This window comes from Dermacentor variabilis, chromosome 5 (genome assembly GCF_050947875.1).
Source record: "Dermacentor variabilis isolate Ectoservices chromosome 5, ASM5094787v1, whole genome shotgun sequence".
NCBI lineage: Eukaryota > Metazoa > Arthropoda > Arachnida > Ixodida > Ixodidae > Dermacentor > Dermacentor variabilis.
This window is the reverse complement of record NC_134572.1, coordinates 178,383,659-178,397,485: the sequence shown is the minus strand read 5'-3', so window position 1 is coordinate 178,397,485 and position 13,827 is coordinate 178,383,659. Positions and strand designations below refer to the sequence as shown.

The 13,827-nt window shown below is 47.9% G+C and overlaps 1 protein-coding gene across 4 annotated transcripts in view; it reads right to left on the bottom strand.

Annotated features, from left to right (window-relative positions):
- The window catches only part of LOC142582045 (uncharacterized), a 170,152-nt gene that overhangs the window by 20,963 nt on the left and 135,362 nt on the right, over positions 1 to 13,827 (bottom strand). For all 4 annotated transcript variants that reach the window (XM_075691465.1, XM_075691463.1, XM_075691464.1 and 1 more), the window contains one exon: positions 8,327 to 8,391. In XM_075691465.1, coding sequence (XP_075547580.1) covers positions 8,328 to 8,391 — 64 coding nt within the window. In that variant the 3' untranslated portion in view covers position 8,327. The remainder of the gene's footprint in view (positions 1 to 8,326; positions 8,392 to 13,827) is intronic.

Sequence of the window (13,827 nt, the reverse complement as noted above, 5' to 3'; positions counted from 1 at the left end):
CAGATGGTGACTCCGTAAGTCCTCGCCCCCAATAGGTGCTTCTTTGTAACTTGCTTAGGTTACAATAATCGACGCAACAACGCAGGGTGCCGTCCTTCTCCTTGCCTTAGACTACAGGAGACGCCCACGGACTCTTGGACGGCTGGATGATGTCATCATGCAGAATTTTATCAAATATAACTGATTGATTGCCTGCCGCTCTCGTGCTACGGGCTTTGACGGAGTGGTCGAGCGCCTTCGTCAGTTATTGTGCGATGCTTTGCAATTGCTGGTTGTCGAATACTCGATGACTTCGAAAATCAGTCCTTGTATCGCCGGAGAGGATTGCAGAGCTGCTGCAGCTTACTCATGGAGAAGCTTGGATTGATGTCGAAGGCTGGTTCGGGAACTACAGCCGTCGAGGTAGATGCGGCAGGATAGGAGAGGACAAACGCATTGCTGGTTTTCACAGTTTTCTCAATGTATGCGATCGTCGTGCCTTTGCTGAGGTGTTTGTACTCACGATTGAAGCTTGTCCTCCATGCAGTCGAGCTATTCCTCTTGCGACGCGAATTTCGCGGTCGCCCTCGACGACGCCTTCTGTGTCTGCGGGTGTTTCGGCACCATCTGAAATTATGACACCTGGAACGAGGCGGAATGCTGACGTAATCTTCAAAGATACTGAAGACGGGATGACTCAGACTCTGGCGGTATCGCTTGGTCTTCGAATAGCGGTATCGACATGGACTTCAGGTCGATGATTGCGCCGTGTTGATTCAGGTATATTACGTCCCGTGAACATTGTTTCAAGGTAACAAACGTCGCAGGGCAAGTTTCTTTATGAAGTGTAACTCTTGCCGTGCAAATTCCAGTCGGCGCTATCGGGTGTCAACCAGCTGTCCAGATTTGAGGGCCGTCCCATGCAGTCTTGAATTTATTCCCTTTTACGGCGAAGGATCCACTTGTGACAGAACAGTTGGCTCCTGTGTCTGCAATAACGGCCACTTCGCGGGCCGTTGGGCAGCACGTCCAGCTCGGTCGTTCTTTGTCTCTGGACGCAGTTAGGGCGCGACGACGGGTCACGGCTGCATTACGTTGTCCCAGTGATGTTACATCGGGTGGTTTTGGCACAGTTTTCTTGGCTTCAGGGCCTCGTTCAGGGGGCGTCGTGTGGTCGCTACGGCTTCATGATGGTCTTTTCGCCGTCTGTGTGGCCGGTGGAGAATCTTCGGCATTTCGACGAACAGCAACCGTACCTCCATCGGTGGCTGCTTTTAAAGCGAAGCTTTCTTTGCCTCTTCCTTAGACTTTCCCGCTGCTGCTGTTATTGTTTGTCACATCGCGTAGGGCGGTGCTTCAGAGCGTGTGCATACATGACAGGAGCGTGGCAGAAAGGAAAGGCGACGTGCGAAATTCGTTTGGACCTTTGCACCGTGTCGAACTCGCATAATGCTCTGTGGAGATCCTTGGGAGTCGTCACATTAGCCCCTTGATGGCTGTAATTATTCGTGACCCCCCGCAAAAGCATCACCGAAATTACAGCGCTCACCTTTCTACTAACGTGCAAGTTCAGAGGGAAGCTTGATAGATTAATAAAAAGGAGGGGTGCGAGGAATGGCGGGGGGGGTGGGGGGGGGAATGGTTAGAACCGATGCAGTCGCGAAACACGTGAATAACAGCCTTGCCACTCTTCGCTCGCAGTTCCCATAAAAGAGGGGTTCGTGGATAGGGAATGGTGGCGTGAGAAGGCAAAGAAATGCTGCTACTATAGACGCGAGAGCCCGGTTCCGGGCAAACGGGAAAAATTTAAGTTCAAGGTACGGTACCGTACGTTTCTGCTATTTCTGAAAAATAAACACCCTGCAAATTAGTCAAGCGGACAACTTACACAGGGCGTGCCGAAACAGAGCCGCATTAAAGCACGCCGTAGGGTCTAGGCGACACTGCGGAAGCGGTCACACGTCATATCAACACTCCCGTGCCCGCCGCAGTAGCTTCGCGGGTATGGTATTACTCAAGGTCGCGGGTTCGATCCTGAACCACGGCAGCCGCATTTTGTCGGGGGCGAAATACAAAGAAACGCTAGCGCACTTAGATTTACGAACACGTTAACGAACACCTCGCAGTTAAAATTAATCCAAAGTCCGCCACTATACGGCGTGCCTCTTAATTTTTGCACGTACAGCCCCATAATACATTTAACGTTTAATACTTTTCATACGATGCGATGTGCCACGTGAGCCAATGAATATGCTCAATGCTCTGAGAAGTTATGGAGTATGGCGCACAACAACGCCTCAAGCATACACGTTCCTCCGTGTGTACTCTGTACAATGCAGACAAGCAGCAGTGGTGCCCGCTAGGTAACATTTAACATCAACTCGCCACTCTCGTGCTGGGCTAAACGTTGAAGAAACTAAACATTTGCCGTCAACATCACCGCTAATTATTGTCAGTCAAAGCGAACAAAACAGAAAGCTTCGCTTACATTGATTCCCACTGTGCGTGGGATCTGCATAATTTTTTTAAATTTTCCGTATAAGGGCTGACAGATCGGCGACGGGTTGGGCCAGCGTATTGCCCGTGCTACGGCGAGAAGTAGCGTCCTGGCAACGGCGAACAGGATAGTCGTGGAGATGTCCACTGAATGGCGGCGAGGTTGTCGGCGATGTAACGAGAGTGGTGACCTGTTAGCGGGCGAGGTGCGTTGGCGGCGAATCCTCAAAGACCAATCTCGCGCTATAGGCGACGACGGCAGATTAGCCCTCTTTTCCTCAGTGACAGCAAAGCGGGCGGTGGTCGAGGGCACGCCAAACGTCCGTCTTCCGAGGGTGGCGAGCAGGCGTGCTGGCGGCGGAATTTCGGCGCTAGCGTGGCGGGCGTGACGGGGGAGCCTGGTGGCGGCGCGACGGTGGCATAACTAGAGGTTTCCGGTTGGGGCTGCGGCGGTTGAGGGACACGCCGTGATTGATGGATTCCGTCGTGCATAATGACTGCAATCGAGGCTATTTCAGGCTGCGATGAAGGGAGCAACTTCTGCAGCATCTCTTGCTCGAGCGCTCTGATTTCCTAGTGGACACGGGAGCCGAAGTTAGCGTTGTTCCTCTCTCGCCTGCATTTCCGAAGAATAGCCGATCTGCAGTTACGCTGCAACCGTTCAACAAGACCAACATCGATGACCTCCTCATCTTCAGCCGCGATGCAGATGACCGCCACCCACGCCTTCTACAGCTTTTCCAACACCTTGTCGAGAACTGTCTAATCGTCAATAGAGCCAAGTGTACGTTCGGCGTGCCTAATATTGACTTTCTTGGACACCATGTTGATCGTCATGGCATCCGGCCGCTCCCTTACTAGATGGAAGTCATTCCCGACATTTCTCAGCCTACTTCCGTACGTAAACTACGCGAGTTCCTGGGACTGATCAATCTCTATCGGCGTTTCATTCCCCGCTGTGTTCACAAGATTCGTCCACTTACTGATCTTCACCAGGGAAAGAACTCTACTCCCATTACATGGTCCGAGAATGCCTCCATGGATCATTCTGGACAGGTCCTGCCCAGCAAATGGCGCTGGGCAGGTCATGTAATGCGTAGAGTAGATAACCGTTGGACCATTAGGGTGACAGAATGTGTACCAAGAGAAGCGAAGCGCAGTAGAGGACGACAGAAGACTAGGTGGTGCGACGAAATTAGGAAATATACGGGTGCTTTGTAATCAGCTGGCGCAGGACAGGGGTAATTAGAGGTCGCTGGGAGAGGCCTTCGTCCTGCAGGGGACATAATATAGGCTGATGATGATGATGAAGACACAGCTCGCAGACTTCACTGTTCTTGTTAACACCCAAGACCTGAGGCTTTCTTTGTTTGATGACAGACTCGTCAGACGTGGCGGTTGGAGCCGCCTTAAAACAATGCGTTGACGGATTGTGGCAATTCCGCTAGCGTTCTTTCGCGCAAGCTCTCCTCCACCGAAAGAAATTGCAGCACTTTCGGCCGTGAACTCCCAGCTGTCTACATGGCTGTGCGTCATTTCACGTATTTCCTCGAAGCTCGAAGTTTCTTCATCGCCACGGACCACAAGCCGTTGACGTTTACTATCAAATCTGCCAGTAGAAAGTTTTCGCCACGTGAAAGTCGTCACATCGCTTATATCGCGGAATTCACGACTGATATCCGCCGCATGCAAGGGTTTGCGAACGCTGCCGCCGATGCGCTCTCTCGGCTAACACTGTTGCGCCGCATCGCCAACAACTGTCGGTTTCACCGCCCTGGCTGCAGCTCAAGCACAAGTCCCAGAGATTGCTAAGCTTCGCCTGGCCCCTGGAACGCTCGAGTTTCGTGAAGTTACCTTTCCCTCCTCCACTGTCTCGATTCTCTGCTTACTGGCAATCCTGTAGTCTCTTGTTCCCGGTGATTTCTGTCGCGCTGTTTTCGACTCTCTGCACGGCCTCTCCCATCCTGGCGACCGCGCCGCGCAACACCGTATTGCCCGGAATTCTGTCTGGCGGGGCATCACCAAGGACATCCGTGGATGGTCTCGCAATTGTTTGGATTGCCAGCAATCCAAGGCCCATCGTCAAACCTTGTCTCCGTACGGTTCCTTTTCACCACCATCCTAGAATGTCAACAAGGTACATGTTGACATTCTACGACTGTGGCCTCCATCAGATCGAAACACTTGCCTGCTGAACTGCACTGACCGCTTTACTCGGTGGCCAGAGGTGTTTCCCATTCCCGACACCAAAAGTGAAACCATCGCTAAAGCTTTCCTTTCGGGGATGGGTGTCACATTTGGGCGTTCCATCTACAATCACACCCGACTGAAGTCGACAGTTCGAGTCTTCCCTTTTTAAAAAGCTCGTGGCCTTGCTAGGAAGTTTGCAGAGTCGTACCAACCCCATCGCAAACAGCATGGTCGAAGGTTTCTACCGGACACTGAATGCATCTTTGAGGGCGCAATCCGACACAGTCAGTTGGACAGTTTTCCTGCCTCTTGTTTTGCTTAGCCTTAGGGCAACGTTAAAGCAGGACATCAAGAGTACATACAAGCTGATCTAATCTATGGTTCGTCGCTTGACCTTCCCGGAGAACTTTTCGACCCTACATTGACCTCGCGTTGCTCCGACCGAGTATGCGGTGCAGCTGCGCTCCGCTCTGCGCGGTAATCGTGCCCCGCCCCCTCGCCCACAATACCGCGATTACAGCTACATCCTTTCTGACTTGGACACGGCGACACATGTGTTCGTCCTTCGCGACGCAGTCCGCAGGCCTTTGTAGCACTCATACGATGGTCCTTATCGCATCATCAAGTGCAATGTCAAGTTCCATGCGCTTGATTTGCACAGTCGTCACGATTCCGTGTCTATTGACCGCCTAAAAGTAGCCATCATTGAAGACCCCATACAACGCCATCCCTCCCAGCTCCGTTGCATTCTCCGACCCCTTCCACGGCTACAGTCACCGGGCGTTCTCCTGTATCTTTCAAACTCCCGAATTTCACCGGGCTTCTTCGCTAGCCCGGGGCCTATGTAGCAGCACCAACGAGGCAACGCACCGAAAGACGAGACAGAGCTGCCGCCGGCGCCGTGCACGTTCCGTCCGCGCTTCACTGCGGTCACGCCGAACGCGCGCAGAGTGCGTGACAATAGAGTTTCCTACAGAAGTGACTAGAGGGAACTCTGGCGCTAGTGTCTAAGGGAGCTGCAATGGGAGCGGTTGTAACATCATGGGAAGTACATTGATTTGCCTAAACTTCGTCCTTTTGGCTTCAAACGGCTTTGTGACTTTGGAAACTCGTCATTTTCAACAGTGTATGGCGTAAGAAATAATTAAATAAACATCATTAAATTGCCCGACGGCAGGATTCGAACACAGGGACTCTAGCACAGAAGCCTGATATTGAAACCATTAAGCCACGGACGCATGTATCGAGAAGCGAATGAAAAGCCCTTATGATTTTATCGCGGCCATGCCCGTGCCTTGAGACGCTCGGCGCGTTTCGATTTGGCCACCTGGACAAGCTCAATCGTTGCAATTATTAGCAATTGTACGCGCTCCCGGCGTCTTCTGCACTTCGAAGAATATAGATTGCGCTGAAATATATGACAATAAGATTTATGTAGCGTAATATACAAAGCCACAAGAACGTCTGAATCCACAAGCATGAAGTTCAGACAAACCCATGCACTTCCCATCATTCACATGGTAGGACAACGACTGCAGCGCCAGAGTTCCCTCTAGTAATTTTTGTAGGAAAATTCATAGAGTTTCTCACTACGTTACCAAGAGGGAAATCTGGCGCTGCTGCGCTGTGGTGTGCATGGGAATGCCGGTATATTGTGGATTCGGATTGGCATCGTTCTCGTAGAGAGAGGACACCTTGAAGACGCGCTTGGCAAGTACCGTTCCGTCTGCCACAATGATTCATTTTCTACTAAAACAGCACTTAAAAAGTTGTTTTAGCTTTATTATTACGCGAAAACATGTTTTGTTTAACTATGAGAACTTGTTATTGTGTGTACGACTACATGTTACGTAAAAAGTATCAGCGGGCCGCTAAAGTTGGAGAACAGACGACAAGGTTCGCGCTCGCTTTGAAACAGTTGGTCGTCTGTTCTTGCTTTTCTTCGCTTGGTCATGCATCGTAGGTGAGTAAAGATGTAATATGCGTGAATGGAAACATTTTATGAAGATTTTACTTTGAGAATGCGTTATTTGCGTAGCCATATCCACGTTTAAGACGAAGCCTCTTACAACACCAGCCAACACGAGCCTCGCACACACATATACCGTCATTCCCATGACGGCACGGTGCCCCCTTAAGAAACTCCCATAGACGGTGGCGCCAGATTACCCTCTAGGTGTTATAGTGAGAAACTCTATGGGAAAATCGATGTCCGTGACTACAGCCATCGTCTCTGACGGCGGCTCGGCCAGTTTCGACCTTGGAAGACGCGTTGGACTCACTCGTGGTGTAGCGTCGGAAGTCGCTGCCTTTTCTCGCCGCGCAACGTTTTTGATACAAGTTACTGTTGTAGAGCTGTGCTTACTTGTGTTTACTTGTGTTTACGCCATTGCATCACGTAAACACATGCACGTGACATCTACGGTTTAATCAAATACTACAAATTAGTCCATTGCATTCCTGAGTCATTGGTGGAAACGAAAATGGCGCGCGAACATGTGTTCTCGCGCACCCATGCTACGCGTTGCGACACACACGGCGATCATCGCCAAGAGCTGGTTGCCGTTGGCATGATAGCATGCGTGCGGCTGTGGCCTAATGGAGCATCGGGCTGCAGTTCTGGCGGAGAGAGGTTCCATTCCACCCTGGGGGCACGCAGTTTATTATTAATAATGTTTTTTGTAAGTTCGAGCTATACGGCAAGGCAGCATCCAGCAGCCACGACCAGAAAACTGTAGGAGAGTTCGCGAAGAAAACTTCGCTCCGAACTCCTTCCCTTGACCACCAATTTTTTTGTGCATCCTTTCTTTTCTAGTTTTTTTTATTCTATTTTCCTTTTTTTTTCGTGATAGCTTTAGCCCTATCTGCCCTGTAAAAAACTGTGCCGAGTGACGAATACACCAGGACAGTACTGCGCGAGAAATCAATTTCTTTCGCGCTGATGGCGTCCCAGTGCGAGCGGTGCGACCATCTATTCCATGCGAGAATAATCAAGGCCAGTGCCGGTACATGCGTGAAAATTAGACGGTATTGTTCCATGCCGATTTAAACGCGAGTGTGTTGTATTTCTGCAGCTATCTACCGGCTCCGGCCGCGTTCGCTCTGCACGTAAGGCTGTCCTGTGCCTCGCGCAAGGGGCCTTACGTTCTTTGCATCCGCGAAAAAGTCTGATTCCGCATTCACAAAACAAGCTATCGCGCCAAGATTGTTCGTCAAATGAGTACCTGCAGCCAATCCTAATCCTTGACATATTAAACGAGCGAAGGCGGCCCGCAGGTGGCACTGGTTGCTTGCCAACGAAGCGCTCGTGGATTCTGTCCCTGTGCCCGTTTTCACAAAGCTTCTCGTCCGCAAGTGGTATTTCTCATTCGGCGGGCGGCTTCGCTAGCAATGCGTCCAGCATTAATATTGGATGCATGGACGTGACTTCACGCGCAACCTTAGCTTTTTTTGTGAATGGGGGTTCCGACGAACGCGTTGTGAAAGTTACTCGCCGGTGTACGTCTATGGTGATTGCAAAATGTTTCAGTGGCCACAAGAGGCTACAAACATTCGGGTGCACACGGCGAGTACAACTGAGCGCAAGTGCGCGCAGTGCCAGATAGAGGAGGCACACTTTACGAATGTTTTCGCTCGTGGAAAGAGTCGTGCGTGAGCTTACATTAGAGCTCGCTTCCTGGAGGATCTCGTCCCGAAGCCTGTTCCTCCGGTGGTCCATCTCGCCCTCTGGATGAACGCACAACGCAGCAGCATTAGTGAACAGCTTGAGCGGACATCGAAATGAACGAGGTGAGCACATTCAATAACCTTTATCTAATCTCTCGATTGAAATGTAAAGAGGAACGCGAATAGATCGGGAACCAAGGCGGAAGCATGAAGGTTCGGGGACAAGCGATATGCCATGGATTATGCAGTCGGCGCGGGTTCGAATGCCATTTCTTACATTAGCTGTATTCCAATACTTGCCGTGGATGGCTATACAGACAGCCAAGCGAACATTTGTTGCCACAAATGCAGCTCCGCAAGACGACATCAAAGTCAAAAACGATGCGAGCTACTTTGTTGTCCAGACAAGGTGGCGGCTGAGCAGAATGCTTGGAAACTCTCAACGGGTAGGCCGTACGCTCACAACCAAACGTAGTCACGCTTTCTTACACGCTTAATCTAAGCTAGGCTCTGTTATTCATAGGTTCGCACACGGAAAGTGTTGAAATACAGCAAGAACATGATCTTTTGGTTGCTTTTCTTTGTGGACGCAAGATGGCGCCACATCGCAGAAATGTCGTCCGTTCTGTTACTTGGGCTCGAAGCTGTCTTCTTATTTCTCAACTTACACTGTTCTCAAATGATGGCCAGAACCAGAAGACAGCCTGTATGTTTGACCGAAGGCCCTACGGGGACAACGTACTTAGCTTTATCATTACCTTCAACTTCCTGAGTGTTGGCGACTCTGCCATCGTAGGAGACGACTTGTAGGTCATATCCCAACCTGCCCATATCGCCACCTTGACAAATGCAAGGTTATGGGAAACGACTTTCCAAAGCTTCTTACCGAATAATTGGCGCGAGAAAATCGCCATTTTTACGTGAGAGATGCTTTACAAGAGAGCCATGCCTGGTCTGTACTATACCACAGGCTTGGGGCTCATCAAATGAGACTGACTACATTAAGCTTAACGTTGTCAATGAGGTAAGGGGGATTAGTAAACTCCCATAAAAGCACCACAAGCTAGAAAAATTATGCCTCAGCAAAAAATGTTCGGCTTAACGTATTGCAGAACACAAACTGGCAGTACAGCGCCAATATAGGGATTGGAACAGGGCTCAGCGATTCAAACGCGATAACCGGACCACGTGGCAGCCGGCGCCTCATGTGCCACCGGTGAACGCATTGTTGCTTTTGCTGGGGGACAAATGCAGTCACAATGCGTTCACAAAAGCCGTCACTGTGTTTCGCAATCGATCACGTCGGCGTATGCAGCGCCCACCCGTGGTGCAAAATGGACCTGCAGCAATGGGCTCCGAGTATCGTGCAAGGTCGATTCAAATAGGTCGCGAAGCTTCGGGCGAAAAACGGTTCAGTACAGATTGTCACCGACATCAGCATGGGGGGTTATGGGAGCAGCGATTGAAGCGCGACTATGTTTGGAGGGAACAAACATTGGGAAAGAAAAACGCGTTTTGTAATTCAAACGAGACACAGTTAGATTCATTCAAGGAAAATAACATTCCTAGTCAATTTTATATATTCCTGATGAGTTATGAAAATACGTTTAATTGAATTATTATTAACAAATGCATTTCTTTTCAGCGCCCATCGCTACAGGGGGCGTTGACGCCACTATCACTCGCAGTGCAATGCACGTCTTGAAATGGGCAGAAAGGCGCACTCGTATCACCTGTTGAAATACGCCCCCCTCACAATTTGTGCTTTCTTGCTTGTCGAAGTTTGTCTGAATTTGGTGACGCGGGGAGCTTCTTTGCTTCTTAATCTGTTCAGTCAAAAGTAGTGAGTTACGACCGCTAGATAATTGTGTAGTTGTTTTCGTGCGACTGCGCTGGCCGACGGGCTTGGCATCCGACAATAGGATCAGCACTCTACACCTAAAGCCTTTCGTCGGCCTCCAAAGAAAGTATGTTCTGAGCAGGGATGTGATTTCGACAACCATGCGGCTGGCCTTTTCCTGCATCGCTTTCCACGCTGAAAGCTCGAAACGCCCATCAAGTCGAATGGCGGGGCATTTGAGTATATAGCTCCAAAGGAAAGACAACAAAACAAATTTCGCGCCTTCGAGAACAAAATGACGTCACTTCTGCTTTTAACGGACATGGCGTCACGTTATTTTTTCTTCCGCCGGAAGTGTTCCCACCACATACAGATGGCGCTAAGCCCCTTGAACCGGCGATGGACCGCCATGTTTTGAACGTATGGGCTCCTATGGAAGCTTCGCTACCAGGTATATTTACCTTGTATCGTGTTTGACTCGCTGAGCACTCAGAAGCATTGAACATCTAAGCAGTTTGAAATACAGTGGGCAGACTAAATACTTTATTCTCTCGCTTTATCTACAGTAAACGAGTCGATGGAGGAAGTAATCTCCTTCAGCAGGTGCTGCAATAAATAAATAAATTAATAAATAAATAAATAAATAAATAAATAAATTTACACATCGAAGAATTGCGGAAAAGCTACTAGGGCCTTGCCCTATTTATTTATTTTATTTATTTCAGATACTGTCAATCCCAGTGGGATTTTTACCAGGTTGGGCATATATTATATACTCACAAATAGCGATAAAAACAGGTTTACATGATTTCAACAATGATATTTGCAATCGACACGAAGCAGATATACACACATGGTAGGAAAAAATTGGAGGACGCTTAAGCTTCGCCTTCAAGAGTGGAACGCGACAGCGTTCCCGTCGATCCGCCAAAGGGACAATGGGCTACGGCGCAGCGACTACGCGCCCCGCATCGGACGCGGTGAGCGTCGAGCAACGCAGCGTTCGGCGCGACAACGAAATGTGCGCCTGAGCAAGCGACGCACGCCTGAGCCTTAGAAACAGCTCGTTTCTAAGGCAACACCGCGTTCACTAGAGGCGCTTTTGTACCGCTTTGAAGCATCGAACTCGTGGCTCAGTGGTAACGTCTCCGTCTCACACTCCGGAGACCCTGGTTTGATTCCCACCCAGCCCATCTTGCAAGTTGTTTTTTATTCATGAAGTGCTTGCTGGGATTTATCGCTCACGGCCAACGCCGCGGACGCCGACACCGACACCGACGCCGACGACACCGGCTTTTCTGCGACACGAGCTCCTTAACGCTATCGCGTTAATAAGAATGGTACATTTCATTTGGCAAAAAGGGGTGACATTGCATAGGCAAATACAATGCTCATACAGATTTCATTTTATACAATGACGTGACTGGTGTTATTTCCGGCTAACATAATCTAATTATTGCGCAACAGCTCTTCTACAAGGGTTACAAATTTCGGCAACGATGTGTTAGTCGTTATGCAGGGGTCCAGGCTATTCCATTCTCTTATTGCAAGAGGAAAGAACGAATATCTAAAACAGTAAGTGCGAAATGCATATTCTTTAAGTGTTAATGAATGCGTATGGCAGGAAGGTCTGGTGTCAGCTAGGGATATATAAAACGATGCATTTATTAGTAATGCATTGTGTATTAATTGGAACAATAATTTTAGTCATGCTAGCTTGGCGCGGTTTCGCAGAGTAGGAATACCGGCTTGTTTTAGCAGTTGGGTAGGTGAATCGCTATTCTTGTATTTGTTAAAGATGAATCTAATTGCCTTTCGCTGCACTCCTTCTAGCTTGTTAATAAGCTGTTGTGTATAAGGAAACCAAATTGTGTTACCATATTCGAGAACTGGGCGAATAAATGCGTTGTATGATAGCAGTTTAATTTCCGATAGCGCAGCTCGAAGTCTTCTTCTGAGGTAGGACAGCCGTTTTAAAGCAGATGGTATGATACTGTTAATAAGCGATTCCCATCTTAGGTCATGTGAAATGATCAAGCCAAGATATTTAAGCTCATGAACTCGGGTGAGTGGTTTGTTATTGATAATGTATTCGAAGTCCGACCTATGCTTTTTGCGGGTTATAGATAAAAAGGCAGTTTTGTTAATGTTCAGTTCCATCTGCCACTTTTTACTTCTTCACTACATCATGAAGGGCGCTGTTTAAATCAACGTGATCATTCATAGAGTCAATTACATTATAAAGAATGCAGTCGTCGGCAAAAAGCTTCATGTTAACGCGGATGTTAGAGGGCGAATCATTAATATAAATAAGGAATAAAGTGGGAGCAAGGACGCACCCTTGAGGCACCCCCGATGTAACTTTTGCAATTGAAGAAATTTCATTGTTAACAACAACATACTAAAAGCGGTTAGTTAAGTAATCTTCAATCCAATTGACAATAGAACCATTGCCTAAAGTTGTTTTCAGTTTGCTGATTAGTTTTTGATGGGTTACTTTATAAAACGCCTTGGAAAAATCTAATGCTATTAAGTCAACTTGTTTTTGATTATTAATACTTTGGGATAAGTCATGCGTTAATTCAAGTAATTGGGTTATTGTTGAAAGTCCCCGCCGGAAACCATGCTGGATAGGCGATAATATTTCTGCTTGCTCTAGATAGCTCGTGATATGCTTTAATATGATATGCTCTAATAATTTCCCTACTGTGGACGTTAGCGATATTGGTCTGTAATTACCGACATCACTTTTGCTTCCTGCTTTATGAACGGGGATTACTTTCGTTATTTTCCATTCATTTGCAAGGCTACATGTTGATAAGGATTTGTTAAATATTAGATGTAGATATTTCGCGTTGACTTCGGCATATCTTTGAAGAAAAGTGTTGGGAATATTGTCCGGGTCGTTTCCTTTTTTTGTGTCTATTGATAGTAATAAGTTGAGGACTCCTGACTCAGTTATCGTTGGCATGTCTAGCGGTCTCTGGTTGTAGTGATTCACCTCCGGAATGCGACCATCGTCAGCAGCGAACACAGACTGGAAGTATGTATTTAATGAATTTGCAAAACTTAAATTTTGTTCCTGAGAATTGAGAGTGTAGCTTTGTTTTTTGGGGCTAAGATACTTCCAAGACATTCCAGGGGAATGTTTTAAAAAGTTAGGAAGCGTAACTGAAAAGAAATGTGCTTTCGCTGTACTAATCTTTGCTTTCATTTCATTGACAGCACACGTGAGTTTACGTTTATGTTGAGGACCTTTTTTTGTTTTGAGCAATTTCCTTAGTCGCTTCACTTTGCGCTTCGCATGAATGACATCACGTGTTATCCATGGGTTATTTCTATTTATTCGTTTGGTTCTTATTGGTATATAGTTATTGATGCAGTAGGATACAATGGCTTTAAACCTTTCCCATAACGCGTCTATATCAGTGTCTGTAGAATTAGCGAGTTCTTCAACTGACTGATACTCCAAAATTAAGTAATTGACTATGCTTGAGTCGTCAGCTTTTGTAAATTCTGGATAATTAATTTTAAAAATAGAAGGATTTGTTGGGGCCTGAATGGGAGTAGTGCATAATGTTAATTTGTGATCTGATATCCCATCTAGCACTGCTAAGTTAGTTTTATTGATCGAAAAGTGATTGCTCAGAAAGATT